Source organism: Dipodomys merriami, unplaced genomic scaffold (assembly GCF_024711535.1).
Source record: "Dipodomys merriami isolate MVZ:Mamm:240054 unplaced genomic scaffold, mDipMer1.0.p SCAF_55, whole genome shotgun sequence".
NCBI classification, from domain to species: domain Eukaryota; kingdom Metazoa; phylum Chordata; class Mammalia; order Rodentia; family Heteromyidae; genus Dipodomys; species Dipodomys merriami.
This window is the reverse complement of record NW_027206124.1, coordinates 8,956,035-8,970,849: the sequence shown is the minus strand read 5'-3', so window position 1 is coordinate 8,970,849 and position 14,815 is coordinate 8,956,035. Positions and strand designations below refer to the sequence as shown.

The 14,815-nt window shown below is 59.2% G+C and overlaps 1 protein-coding gene across 3 annotated transcripts in view; it reads right to left on the bottom strand.

Annotated features, from left to right (window-relative positions):
• Positions 1 to 14,815, bottom strand: part of Celsr1 (cadherin EGF LAG seven-pass G-type receptor 1) — a 118,035-nt gene that overhangs the window by 54,274 nt on the left and 48,946 nt on the right. For all 3 annotated transcript variants that reach the window (XR_011367506.1, XM_069999819.1, XM_069999820.1), the window contains exons 2-3: positions 14,090 to 14,719; positions 3,209 to 3,431 (exon numbers count right to left, since the gene is read on the bottom strand). Coding sequence is in view for 2 of the 3 variants with exons in the window: in XM_069999819.1 (XP_069855920.1) it covers positions 3,209 to 3,431; positions 14,090 to 14,719 (853 nt within the window). In the remaining variant the exon portion in view is untranslated. The remainder of the gene's footprint in view (positions 1 to 3,208; positions 3,432 to 14,089; positions 14,720 to 14,815) is intronic.

The following is a 14,815-nucleotide window of genomic DNA, read 5'->3' as shown; positions in this document are numbered from 1 at the left end:
TGGCTCCTGTGAGCACCATCCTCCAGTAGGATAAGTAGGACGTGGAAATCAAGAAGGCCAGCCCTGGGGCGGGGCTGGAAGATGCAAATAAGCAGATGAGAGGCAATCAGAAACTGAGGCTGGAGGGACAAAGAGTGGGGGTGGGGCCGGCTGGAGCCAGGCACTGGGCAAACAGAAACTAGAACCGGGGGCCGGCTGGGAAAGCGGCCCAGGGGGCCCCCAGGCCTGGCCCTGCAGCCTGGACACCTGCTCCACACCAGGACAGGGGCGGGGACTTGGATGATTTTGTTTTTGGAGTTGGCCCAGGTGAGGGAAATTATTCGTAACCTTACAAAACCAGTCGGTGGACGTTGAGTTCAGCATTGTGGTCCCGAGCAGGCGCCCTGGGTGAGCGGCAGGCTCCCTTCTCCTCCTCGAAGGCCGGCCTCCGGTGGGGTCCCTCCTGCACTGAGGGCCACCAACGCTCACCCCGGTGGCTGTGGCCAACACAAGGCTTCTGTCTGACAAAACCACCTGTCCAAGGCTCTCGTGACACCTGCCACCGTCACCTGGTCCAGATGCAGTCCCCAGAGACTCCTGACCCAATGTGTTGGGGGGGAGGGGTACAGGGACTCGCAGAAGCCCTGTTTCCAACAGCAAGCCCCACGGGGCCCGCAGAGCTGGGCAGCCCCTGGCAGAGCCCTTGTGTTGGAGACCGATGCCATGACAACCGTCTCTGGCCAGAGCGGGACCGCCCCGGACCAAGCACAGCAGAGACCTGGGCCCCGCGGGGCCTGACACGCCACTTTGGGGAAGGGTCAACACTGGCCATCTGACAAGGGGTGGGGAAAAGAAAGCTGGCTCCACCTTCCCACTATGCCAGTCTGATGGAAACAAGGCAGAGGAGTCGGCTGCCCACAGCCAGAAAGTCCCTGCTGCTGCTGTGTGGCAGGGCCAGGTCCCCGGGGACACGCCCTTCAGCAGGCAGCTCGGGAAGAGCCAGGCCGGGGGACAGAGAAACAGCCGCACACCCCCCAGGACCGCGATCCCCAGACTGGCACCCCAGAAGAGGAACAGACACATCAGATGCACACAGGTCTCAGAAGCTCGACCCGATGGAAGTCTTTCACATGTGAATGACGAAAGAGTCCGTGAAACAAAAAGCTGGTTGTCAGAAAAAATTAGTATGATTGATCAACGCTCAGCTAATTTGAGAGACAGAGACAGAGAAAGAGACAGAGACAGAGACAGACAGAGACAGAGACAGAGACAGACAGAGACAGAGACAGAGGCAGAGACAGAGAGTCTCAAATCATATGTGAATAAGAGACTGCAATTTTTTTCGGACTAAAATATTTTTAGTTACATCTAGCCAGGCATCAGCGGCTTATGCCTGTAATCCTAACTACTCAGAAGGCTGAGATCTGAAGATCTTGGTTCAAAGCCAGACCAGGCAAGAAAGTCTATGAAATTCCTATTTCCAATTCATCAGCACAAAGCTGAAATGAAGCTGTGGCTTAAGTGGTAGAATGCCAGCCTTGAGTTGAAAAGCTAAGGGATAATTCCCAGGTCCTGAGTTCAAGCCCCAGTACTGGCACAAAAAAAATAAATAAGCCAGGCACTGGTGGCTCACACCTGTAATCCTAGCTACTCAGGAGGCTGAGATCTGAGGATCAAGGTTCAAAGCCAGACTGGGCAAGAAAGCCCATGAGACTCTTATCTCTAACTACCAGAAAACCAGAAGTGGGGCTGGGAAGGTGGTTTAGTGGTAGAGTGCCTGCCTAGCATGCATGAAGCCCTGGGTTCGATTCCCCAGCACCATATATACAGAAAAAGCCAGAAGTGGTGCTGTGGCTCAAGTGATAAGAGTATTAGCCTTGAGGAAAAGAAGCTCAAGGACAGTGCCCAGGCCCTGAGTTCAAGCCCAGAGGCTTGAAAAAAAATGTCTGAAGCAAAAAAAAAAAAAAAAAGAAAAGAAAAGAAAATCAGAAGTGGCACTGTGGCTCAAGTTGTAGAGCACTCGCCTTGAGCTGAAGAGCTGAGCAACAGCGCCCAGGCCCAAAGTTCAAGCCTCACGACCGACCACAAAAAGAAAGAAAGAAAGGAATTTTACTTGCATCCACTCTCCTAGTAGGATGAAATGTGGAAATATTAACAATTACCCAGTGTCCAACTGGCCGGTGGCTCTGTTCAGAGGGGACTGGCGCTGGGAGGGACACCGCTAGCCCTGGGCACACCACCCGCTAGCCCCGGCGACACCCGCACCGCAGGCCTGGTTCCTGAGCCTGCGGGTCTCCTGCCCTGCCCCTCCGGCCTCCTGGACATCAGCGATGGCCGCAGGTTGGCAGGGGGGACGGAGCACGGTGGCCAGCTCCCAGGCTGGACCTGGCTGTCCCCCAGGCCACCCTTGGAAGTCCCCCTTTGTCACCGGCTCTGCTGTCACCAGGCTGTTGTCCAGGGCCTGGAGCCCTACACGCTGTGCTGGCCTGGCCTACTCACCCACCCGTGCCCCCAGATGGCACTCGTGTGGCGATCTGGGACAATGAGCTGCTGTGAGGGGCCCCGATGCCCACAATGTCCACACCTGAGCAGTACCCATGGCCGAGCAGCACCCATGCCTGAGCAGTACCCATGGCCGAGCAGCACCCATGGCCGAGCAGCACCCATAGCTGAGCAGCACCCATGCCTGAGCAGTACCCATGGCCGAGCAGCACCCATGCCTGAGCAGTACCCATGGCCGAGCAGCACCCATGGCCGAGCAGTACCCATGGCCGAGCAGTACCCATGCCTGAGCAGTACCCATGCCTGAGCAGCACCCACGCCCGAGCACTTCCCGTGCCCGGCCTGCGCGGTGCCCAGCCTGCGTGGTGCCTGGCCTGCGTGGTGCCCGGCCTGTGTGGTGCCCGGCCTGCGTGGTCCCCAGCCTGCGTGGTGCCCGGCCTGCGTGGTGCCCGGCCTGCATGGTGCCCGGCCTGCGCAGCGGTGGCCTGCGTGGTGCCCGGCCTGTGTGGTGCCCGGCCTGCGTGGTGCCCGGGCTGCGTGATGCCCGGCCTGCGTGGTGCCCGGCCTGCGTGGTGCCCGGCCTGTGTGGTGCCCGGCCTGTGTGGTGCCCGGCCTGCGTGGTGCCCGGCCTGCGTGGTGCCCGGCCTGCGTGGTGCCCGGCCTGTGCAGCGGTGGCCTGCGTGGCGCCCGGCCTGCGTGGCGGCGGCCTGGTGGCGGGTGCACTCACGTGAGGGAGATGGTGAAGTGGAAGCGCTGCCGCAGGCCCCGGAAGGTGACGAAGGAGCGTGGCGGGAAGCTGCGCGTGCTGACCTCGCAGAAGGGCCGCTCGTACTCGCCGGGCGGGCACATGCAGTGGAAGCCGCCGATCAGCAGGTTCACGCACGTGCCCCCGTTCTTGCACACTCCGTTGGCGCAGCGGCCCGAGCGGACGTTCACCTGGCAGTGGTCCCCTGGGGATGAGAAGGGTCGCGTGACCACACCCCTGCCGCTGGAGACACAGCCGGCGTGCTGGGGGGAGGTGGGCCTGCTGGACGCTGGGGCCATCCAGGGAGGTAGCTCTCACCTCTCAGAGCCCCCTCCATCTCCCTAACCACCTCTCCAAGACCCAGACCACCTCCAAACTGGCACCCACACGGGTGCTGATCCTATCCGCCACCTCGCCAACCTGTCCAGGATGCCGGAGACAGAACGCTGGTCGCTGTGTGCCTTGGTCTCCCTGGCTCGGAACCCACCCTGACCCATGAGGACCCGGGTCCTGGTGGGTCCTCCAGGGCCTGGTCCTCCAGCAAGGCCCAGCTCCCTCGGCTCACGCTCACCTCTCCACCCAGGGTGCTGGGGTCCCAGGGGCTCCGGGGTCCACCATTATGAATGACAGGGACCAACACAGCCACCATGTGTCCCCTCGCCACACCGGACCTCCTCTGGGCCACACCCGTTCAGGAAGCTTCCATGCTCCACAGCAGGCTGAAAGCACCAGACCCAGGCCTGGGGCCTCCGCCACCTCCCATCCACCCCCAGCTCTGCGAGGACAGCTGCAGCCGAGGGCCAAGTATGGAACCATCCGGCACAGAGAGGGCCTCTGGCGGGTGGGTGCCGGCCTGGCACTGCGGGGAGGGGGCCTCGGGATGTGTGTTGTGCCGCAGCCCCGGTAAATGCTTGCAGGATGAAGTCAGTGCATGCCAGCGCTTCCCCAGTCTCCAGGCAACAGTCAACGCTCACACCTGGGCTAGGAGCACGTGCTGGGTTCAAAGGCTTCACACAGTGAAGAACTGGCTTCATGCTAAACACACGCCACTTCTAGAAAAGTATCAGCACCAGGCTTCAGGTGAATTAGGACAGACTGGGACAGGGCCTCACCAATGGGTTCTGGTACCTTCTTCCTCTAAGACCTGTGAGACCCCGGAGGGCCTGGCCCAGTGTCCACGAATAAGCACACAGAGCCTGTCACCTTGGGGCAGGGGTGAGGTGTCCAGGGTTTAGCCAGCTGCCCAGGGGGTCAGGGGGCAGTTATTCTACAGCCCAGCAGATGCCTCCACCCAGCCAGCTCCAAGCTACCAACGTCACAGTGCTGAACAGGATGTAGAGATGATAGTACTCGTTCTCCAAATTATCTTATTCAAGATAAAGAATCTAGGCCACACTTAGCAAGCCCTATGCCTTTAGTTTTCTCCTGCAACACTCGGAGGAGACACTACTTTTATTGTTATTATTGTTACCATCATCATCATCATCATCATCATCATCATCATCACGAGAGACAGCTACTGTATAGCTCTGGATGGCCTTGAACTTATTATCCTAATGGGCACAGAGTGCTGGGATTTCAGACATGAACCACTATGCCCAGCAAGAGATGCTGTTTGAGTGAAATGTATGTTCTTGAGTTGTTTACTATCAAGGTTTATGTTGTTTTTTCTATTATTATTTGTGTATGCTGGTACTAAGGCATGAACACAGGGCTCCAGACCTGGAGTCAGGACCTGGTTTGCTTGCTTTACCTCTTGAGTTACAACTCCACTTTTTTGCTGGTTAGTTGGTGAGTCTCATGGACTTTTCCGCCCTGATTGGCTTCAAACCACCATCTTCAGATCTCAGCCTTCTACATAGCTAGGATTATCCCAGGAGCCTCCAGCTCCCGCTAAGATTATTATTGTTCTTTTAGTTGTTTATATTTCAGATTTGTGTACTTCTTCTTTTCTCTTTTTCTGAGATAGGGTCTGACTATGTAGCCCAAATGATCCTCCTCCTGCTGACCTCCTGCCCCACCTCCCAGTCACCCTCCTCCTGCCGGTCCTCCTGCCTCTTAGCCTCCCACGTGCCCAGCCTTAGCTTGCCTGCTCTAGTTCTTATTCAAAATTAACATGGTGCGTCCTCTGCATCTTAGTGTTCTCCTTGGAATCCACTGCTAGCTGAGTGACAAGGCCAGGAGAACACCTCACCTCCTGCCCCCACCCACCCCTCACAGATGCCCACCTCCCACCCCACCTCCCGCCCCCACCCCTCACAGATGCCCACCTCCCACCCCACCTCCCGCCCCCACCCCTCACAGCTGCCTACCTCCCACCCCACCCACCCCTCACAGCCGCCCACCTCCCGCCCCCACCCCTCACAGCTGCCACACTCCACCAGTGCCAGCCCAGCCATGATGATCATCAGGGCGACTTGATCACTGAACTCAGTAATTCAAGAGCAGGAGTTCCATACTCCCATACCCTGGAGCTACAGGCCGGGGCGCCTGCTTTCAGGTGCTGTGAAGAGCCCAAGGCAATGTTGGAAAGGCTCTTCAGGGAAGCCTTTGGAGGGGGCGGGGCAATACTGAAGCTTGAACTCAGGGCCTGGGTGCTAATCCCTTAGTTTGTTTTTGTTTCCACTGAAGTCTGATGCTCTGCCACTTGAGCCACAGTTCCACTCCTGGCTTTCTAATGGTTAATTTAAGATAAGAGTCTAACAGACTTTCCTGCCCTGGCTAGCTCTGATGCCATGATCCTCAGATCTCAGCCCCCTGAGTAGCTGGGATTACAGGTGTAGCTTTTTCACTCAAGGCTAGCACTCTATTACTTAAGCCACACCTCTACCTTGTTTTTGTTTTGTTTTGTTTTGTTGTTGGTTAAGTGGAGGTAAGAGTGTCACAGATTTTCCTGCCCAAGCTTCAAACAGTGATCCTCAAATCTCAGCCTCCTGCGTAGCTGGGTCCTCACTGCAGGCCTGAGCCCCGGGTGCCTAGCTTGGGGAACCTTCCCAGAGGCCTCAGGATCCAGAGTCTCCCCAACCCCACAGCCTCACGCACGAGCTGGCCCTGTCAGCGAGGCTACGAGGCCACCCCTCGGCCTGAGCAACGCTGAGGCCTCTGGGCAAACCCAGCTCCCTGGCTTTGGGCAGTGGCTTTCCCCCCACAGGGGGGAGGCGGGCGGCAGGTGTGCGTCTGGGCGGGTCCAGGGACATGGAAGGGGAGGCAGGCGCCCGGGCCTCACTCCCGAGGCACTGGCACAGGCTCTGGGGGCGAGGAGGTAGGGCATAGTCACGTCAGGTGTGGGAGTGGAGGGAGGCCAGGCTGGGGAGCTGCAGGCGCCAACCCTGGCTTCCACGGACCTGCACGAACAAGCCCTTCGCTGCTCACGGGAAGCCGGGGGGCAGAGGCCCAGCCAGGGTGGGCACCGCCAGCCTGGCCCCTCGGGACTAGAAGCGGGGGACCCGCCTGGGTGGGGAGGAATGGGTGAAAGTTTGCTCACTTACGTTTTTAAGTAAATATAAGACAGTTCTCTTCTAGTGTAAGAAATGCCTCAGAGCTCTGAACGAGAAAAACTTGAATTTCCAACAACAGTCAGAGCAAAACTTCAGCACAAAAGACACTTGGAAGCCGGAAGTTTAGGCAGAATTAGGGATCGCCAGGGGAGGCAGAGAACTCTGTAAGGAGGGAGGGAAGAGCCCTGGGAACGGGACGGGGGGGGGGTGAGAGCAAAGGCAGCCTTAAATACAAGCACCCCAGAGCTCAGTCACAGCACTGGAGGAGCAGATGCAGCAAAGGACTTCACTCTTAGCAAAGATCCTTTGTCCCACAGCGAGGCTCAGGGCAGACTCTCGGCACAGGAAGCACAGTTTGGGGTAAGTAGGAGAACACTGCAGGGCTGAGAAAAGGGAAGTGTCCGTCCGTCAGAAGTGATTAAATACTCCCACCTGTCCATCATTCCAGGCCCCGCCCACTCATTCATCCAGTACCCACCCAGCCTTCTCTTTGCATGTCCACCTGTCCATCTTTCTACCTTTTGCCCTATCCATCCATCTATCCACCCACCTACCCATCATCTGTCTATCTATCTGTCCATCCATCCGTCCACTTACTCCACCTACCCACACATCTTTCCATTCATATAGCCATCTATCCATCTTTCTACTTACCACTCTATCTATTCATCTGTCCACCTATGCACCCTCCTCCATCCACCCACACCCACCTCCCACATGTACCATTTATTACTCAGCCATCCATCCATCCACCATCCATCCACCCATCCATCCTCTCACCTACTCATCCATCCATCCATCCATCCACCCATCCATCCACCCACCCATCCATCCATCCATCCACCCATCCATCCTCTCACCTACTCATCCATCCATCCATCCATCCACCCACCCATCCACCCACCCATCCATCCACCCACCCATCCACCCATCCACCCACCCATCCACCCACCCATCCATCCACCCATCCATCCACCCATCCATCCACCCATCCATCCTCTCACCTACTCATCCATCCATCCATCCATCCACCCATCCATCCACCCATCTATCCACCCACCCATCCACCCATGCATCCATCCACCCATCCATCCACCCATCCATCCTCTCACCTACTCATCCACCCTCCACCCCCCAGCCACTGTCTCCTATGCATCAAATCACTGTTCATCCACCTACCCATCTACTCACCTCTCTCTCATCCAACACCTAACATACTATCTGGCATGAGCCATTCTTAGGAAATGGAGTGACAAGAATGAATGGGAATATTCCCATGTGGGTCATGTGTCTAGTGTTCAGGAAAACTAAACTGTGTGCAGAGCAGATGGGAAAAGAGCAGGGAAGGGCAGGAGTGCTGGGCAGCAGGGAAGGCCCAGGCTGAAGACACAGGCAGGACAGAAAACCATGAAGACCCCAGGGTGGCACAGCAGAGGCTGCATCTTGACCCGGGGTCATGGCCCACCCCACAGATCCAACCAGACCCCCACATACACCCACCCTTAACACAAAGCCATGTACACACCCGTGTGTGCACAGACCATTCACACACCCGTACGTACCCATGCGCGCACACGCATGCACACACCTGTACACAGGGACAACCGTTCCCAGCACAGAGCAGGCAGCAGCACAGCCCAGGCCTCTCTGAACCTGCCACACAGCTGCCCCGCCTCGGGGGCCCTCCCCCATGTGGGGGGAGCGAATTGCATGGCTGGCTGGCAGAGTGCAGAGGGGTATGGGCCCTGGGCTGAGCCCTCTGTCCAGCCCAGCAAAAAGCTGCAAGAAAGAGCAAGCTGAGGGAGGGAGGGATAGAAGGGGGAAGGGGGAGGGGGAGGGGGAGAGGGAGAGGGGGAGAGAGAGAGCGAGACACACACACACACACACACACACACACACACACACACACGCACGCACGCACGCACGCACGCACGCGCCCACACAGCCAGGCCACATGGCCAGACTCGAGTCACAGCCGCACCACCTCTGCAGCCTCTGCCTCTGGCTGTCACCAGGGTGGCTTCTGTGAAGGTCAGGTGACTGCACCCACCCCTCGCTCCAGCCAGCCACAGGCCCCACAAGGAAGGCCGCTGGGCCTTGGAGAGGGTAACCAGTGCTGGGCGGGGAGAGGCACCCAGAGCCCCAGGACCGGCCCCCTTCAGGAGGGGCCAGGGCGTCACGGTGGGGGCACCCGGCTCCCCTCCCTGCTGCCAGGGACCAGAGTCACTGAGCAGGGAACTGCTCTGTGCCTCAGTTTCCCTGGCTGGAAATCCAGCTGTGAGTCAGGGTCTCTTGTCTGTCCAGTGTCCCCAGCCTAAGAGATGGTATCAGGTGACCTGTGCTCCCTGTGCCAAGAGTTCTCCTTACCCTCCCGCCGCCCTGCCAGCCGGAGCCCCTCTCTTCCCCTCCCCTCCACAGCTCCTTGTCACCACCCCCTGCCTGAGCAGGGGCTGTTCCAGCTTTGATTTCCTCACCTCCGTGAGGGGAGAGCTGGGACCTCCTCCTAAACCTCACCCACAGGCCTTCCCCACCTGGCCAAGCTGCCTGGAAGCTTCAGCCGGGGCCGAACATCTGCCAGCTGCTCCCCAGTGCCCCCCCCCGCCAGGGAGGGGGAGGGAGACGAAGCCCAAGGCTCGAGCAGGAGGGGGCTGTCCAGGGTCAGCCTCTCCAGGTGACTTCATTGTCTTTGAAGCAACTTCCCAGAACTCTGGCACACCCATTTTTTAAACTATAAATAAAAAATGCATTCCAGTGGCAAACAGCCAGACCCCAGGGCTGCGAGCCGAGAGGTAGGGCTGAACTCCCCTCCAAAGCAGCACCGGGCCAAGGTGCAGCCTGAGTGACAGGGGCCTGGCCCCACGTCCTCCTCCTCGCCCTGGAGTGGGGAGACCAGGAAATAACCCACTCTGCAGCGAGCTCAAGGGGGCCCCCAAGTCCTGGGGCCCAGAGATCACCTTGCGAGGCAATGGAGATCCAACACGATCTTGAGACGAAGGAATTCTGTCCAGGTCTCCGTTCACAGACATGTAAACTGTGCTTTTACAGAGGCAGAAGAAGGGGAAATGAGGGAGAGAGAGAAGAGGGAGGGAAAGGGAGAAAGGAGTGAGGGAGGGAGGGCCAGAGGAGGTGTGGTGAGGGAAAAAAGACAGAAGATTTGAAAAGTTGCTTTTCCTACCAAAGGCTTTGGTTGGCAAGATTTCACTTATAGGCCGAGTAACAACCTCCACTTGAGTGGCCATCAACTCTTGGGTTTAATGACTAAATCCAGCCCTGCGCTGACCGCTCCCTTAGGGAGAAGCAGGATCCCTGCCGGGTGCCAGGTGGGTGCAGGGCTCAGTGCCTGGGAGCGGCCCAGCTGGACCCTGCTGGGTGCCAGGTGGGTGCAGGGCTCAGTGCCTGGGAGCGGCCCAACTCCAAGGGAGGAAGGTGCTCTCCCCCGAATGTGAAGGGGTCACTTGGGGTGTTCGTGTGGCCCCCTGGGGACACAGACATCTCGAGTGGGAGGGCTGTCTGCATTTGCACTGCCACCAGAATGTAGTCCAACCCTTTTCCCGTGAGCAGAGAGACGGTTAGAGCTTCACACTACTTCCCTGGCTTGAGCCTATAAAATGTCCTCAGTCCCAGGAGGTCCTCAGGGCAAGCAGGGTGCCATGGCCTGGTGGGGAGGTCTGGAGGGGAACAGGTGGCCCCACCCCGGGGAGACAGTACACAAGGCAAGGCCGGCCAGGATGGGCCCCGACACCAATGTCAGTGGGGCAGCGCCAGCACCGCTCCCACCGGCCAGGTGGAAGCCGAAGCCCGGTCTGCTCGGAGAAGGCGGCCCTGGGGTCTTCACGCAGGGCTCACAAGTAAACGGAGCCCACTGAGCACAAGGACAGTGGCTGCCCCTCCCCGCCCTGATCCCAGGTCCCACGGCAGCCCAGCCCTGGCAGGCTGGCGGGGAGGGGGGCCCCACACCCCGTGATATCAAAGCTACAGCTCAGGAATGTACCCCAGGGGAGACGCTAGTCTACGATGATAAATCACCTGCTCCCAAAGGTGCGGGGGGGGGGGGGGAGAGTGGGGGGAGAAAGCCTCCCAGGAATGCCAAAGATCCTGGGGCACCATATTCCAGCTCCCACCCACCCCAGCTGGCCAGCCACGAGAGGGCAGCTTGTGGTCGGAGGGGCCTCGGTGCCCAGGAAGGGACCAAAGGCAGCCAAGGGGTCTCTGTGTTCACAATACAAGTCCTGGCGACCCAATGGCCCGTCTGTGAGTGGCTGTGTGGGGAGCAACCTGGTTCCGCAGCCTCAGTGACTGTCCCCGTGCCGGGAGACACGGGGCAGCATCAGCCTCACTGGGGTCCAGTACCAGGGGACACCTGGGCCCTAGGGGAAGGATGGGGACAGGAGGGGACATTCAGGGCAGGCTCGTGGGAACGTACACTGGGGGGGCCACGGCCTGTGGGAGAGAAGGCGGCGTGAGCTGGGCATGGAGGGCGCAGGGCAGCGGGGCCTCTGGGCTGGTCTCAGGAGTGGGCGCCTGGACTAACTGCCAGAGCTCTGGGCACCCTGGGAAAGGGGCTCCACACACCATTTAAGGGACACGCTGAGCACTTTGAGGGGTCAAGGACAGGCATCGGCCTTCTAGAACCTTCCCAGAGCAGGTGCAGTGGATGGGGGGTGGGGCAGGGCATGGCAGGGCTGCACTTCAGACAGAGGGAGGCAGCGGAAGCGGGGAGACAAGGGTTCTGGTGGCAGCCCAAGGTCGTGTCCTTCAGGAATTTAACCTCCGCGGGACGCAAGGCCAAGCGGCTGAACTCAGAGAGAACAAACTTGGGTGTCGCTCTGTTGTTTGGGGGGCATTTGGGGGTTTGAGAAATTGGGGGCGCGTGCAGTGTACCCCCACATCTCAGTCTCTGTTCTTTTCAGAGCGAGAGAGTCCCAGCGCAGAGCTGCCCTGGCGGGGACAGGATGGGGCGGGCCGAGCCCGCAGCGAAGACCCCAGGGCCCTGAGGCCAGAGACGCAGAACGCAGCAGCCGAGGAGCCCTGGGGAGGCTTTTCTCCAGCATCAAATTGGGTGAGCTTTTCCTGACAGTAATTGATGCCTTCCTTCTGCCGGCTCCTGCGGGGCCCCAGCACCCCCACCCCCAGCCCAGGAAACCTAGGGCTTCCAGAGGGACTTGAGCCAATTCCAGCCCCACAGCCTGGCGAGTCCAGGGCAAGGCCCGAGGCCCCGCTTCCGGTGAGTGGTTACCAAAGCCTGGTGAGGACAGCGGGGCTTTCACCAGGAATAAAAGCACAATGACCTCCAGGAAAAAAACCAACCAAAAACCTCAATGCCTCAAAGGGAGAGAAGGGCAAATGGGAGGAAGAGGACTGGGGAGAAATAATCACACTTAATGAGCCTTATCTCAAGGGAAACTTACACGATGCTTTCAGGACCCAAAGAGATTCAAATTAGCTTCCTGCCAATCACTCAGCCCCAGACTCTCATTGGTGATGACAGACGGGGCCAGGCCCCTGCTCATTAGCTTTCTAGCAATGATTCTCCTGTTGAAAAGAAAATCGGGGAGCTTCCAAAGTCAGGTGACTCAATGCAACGGGCTGACCCACCTCTGAGGGTCTCTGGGTCCTGGACGCCTCAGGTTACCCTACCTGGCAGGGTGCGTGTACATTCCAACCTACACTATTCCTATGGAGGGGGGTGCGGCTCCCTGGGCTGATGTGCGGTCTCAAGGCCATGGGACATTGTGACATGCCACCCTACAGAGAGAAGGGCGCCCAGAGCTCCCTTTTCCTCATCAGGGGAAGGGCAGAATGCACAGGTTAACCAGGGTCCCCCTTGAAGGGGCAGGGGAAGAGGTGACTGCGTGCACCACCAGGTACACAGTAGGCACTCAGCAAGTGTTCGTGACAAGATGGCGGACTCCCTGGAAGGCCCTGCCCCTGTCCCAGGACAGCAGCAGGAGAGCCTGTGGAGGACTCCCGCGTGGGGCACCGCGGCTTGCTGGGGTGCTTCCCCGTCAGGTGGGGTCCACCCAGCGGCTGGCTGGTACGCCCTTTTGGGTGCCAGGACAAGGCAGGAAGGGATACTGTGACCCACGCCCAAGAGGTGGCAAGAACCCATGACCCAAAAGCTCAGGGTGGTAGCGGGCCGCGCCGAAGAGCTTCCGCGGCCTTCCTTCCTGCTCACTGGCAGGAGCAGCACTGGGGAGACAGCGGGAAGAGCTGTCTGGGCGCTGCTGGCAGCCAGCCATAGCAGGCAGAGGGTAAAGCACCCAGACCACCCCTCTGTCTCCCCCACGGATTACAACCACTGGGGGACAGACAGCCCCACCTCACAGGCTGCCCCAGCCTCTCGCTCTCTTTGTGCTCCTTGCTTGCTCTCTTCCTGCTAATAAATACCTGCTAATACCTCCAGCCTTTGTGGAGAGCTCAATAAACTTCCTCTCTGGGTTGCACGAGAGGCCCATCCAAGCGGGGAGCCACTGCTCGGGCTTTAGGCTCAACTCCTTAATCACCACACAGCTGGGGGAAGGAAGGACAGCAAAATCATCTCCGGAATACATCACGCCCCACCTGAGCCACAGAGAGTGTTCCAGAAGACCATTACGCAACCTCACTGCACCTAACAGGCCATCAAAGGTCAGACCGAGATCTGGGGCCAAGGAACAGAGAGTGCTTTTCTGTGCTGCTCTTGGGCTGGCTTTTTATCTCATATTCATTGTAGCTGGGCGTGGTGGCTCAGGCCTGTAATCCTAGCTTCTCGGGAGGCTGAGATCTGAGATTCGTCAGCCTAGGCAGACAAATCTGAGAGACTCTTATTTCTAATTAGCCAGCAAAATGCTGGAAGTGGAGGTGTGGCTCAAGTGGTACAGCAAAAAAGCCAAGCAAGAATGCAAGTCCCTGAGTTTAAGCCCCAGTACAGGCGCAAAAAGTAATTTAAAAAAGAAAAGAAGAAAAGGAATTCATGGGCTGTGCTTGACATGTTGACGTTTGTGATCATGTGATCAGCCAGGCCGAGGGGAGGGGCACTTTCCACAGTGACAGCCAATGAGGCGAGACAGTCACGGGCTACGTCTTTGGAACCCAAGCCACTGACAGCTCAGGCTCTCCGCCCTGCTTCCCACGCTCTGCACAAACCAATAAAGTACTCCAACTTTATAACCACTTAGAAGCGGCCACCGGAGTCTCCAGGGGCTTGCGGACGGCACCCCACAGTCCTCATCACCAGCGCCACGCGAGGGTCGGGGGGAAGGTGAACGGCACGCGGGGACACACCTCTCAGGAGAGATGGGAAACGTCCGCACAGGGCCCGCCGCCGACCTCACACCTGCCCTCTCGCCACGTCTCCCGGAGGGAGGTGAGCGCGGGGAGCCCTCACCTGTGAAGTCCTGGAAGCACTCGCAGGAGTAGCCGCCCTCGCGGCTGAGGCAGCGGCCGTGGTCCCCACACGGGCTGGAGTAGCACAGGTCGATCTCGGTCTCGCAGTAGTCGCCGGTGAAGCCGGGCGGGCAGCGGCAGCGCAGGCCGGTGATGGGGTGGATGGGGCGGAAGAGCACAGTGGCGGAGCTGACGAAGGGCGCAGAGCTGTCGAAGCGCAGCACCGACACGCACTTCATGTAGTTCTCGCAGGGCTCCCGCAGGCAGATGTTGTCGTCGAAGGGCAGCACGCGCTGCGCGGCGATGGCGGCCAGCAGCGTGCGGTTCAGGTAGATGTGCTCCTGCAGCTCCTCCGACGGGAAGAAGCGGCCGCCCGGCAGCAGCGCCGAGAACGTCACGTTCAGGATGTTGGAGCTCACGTCCGTGTCGTTCTGGATGTTGAAGACGAAGACGTCGTCCTTGCTGGTGGCCAGCACCGTGGCCACGCCCTCCACGAAGAGGGACAGCAGCGGGGACAGGAACTTCTCCTGGGACATGTTCTCCAGGCGGACGGTGATGCTGTTGGTGAGCATGTCGTCCGTGATGATGATGACGCGCAGCGTGCACAGGGCCGAGACGCTGTGGAGGCCGTCTGTGGGGAGCAAGGACAGCTGGGGTCACCCGGTGCCCTCGGGGTCACGGCCAGGGGCCCGCCTGGCCCCCTGCTCCCCCGCCCCTCCCATCCCCA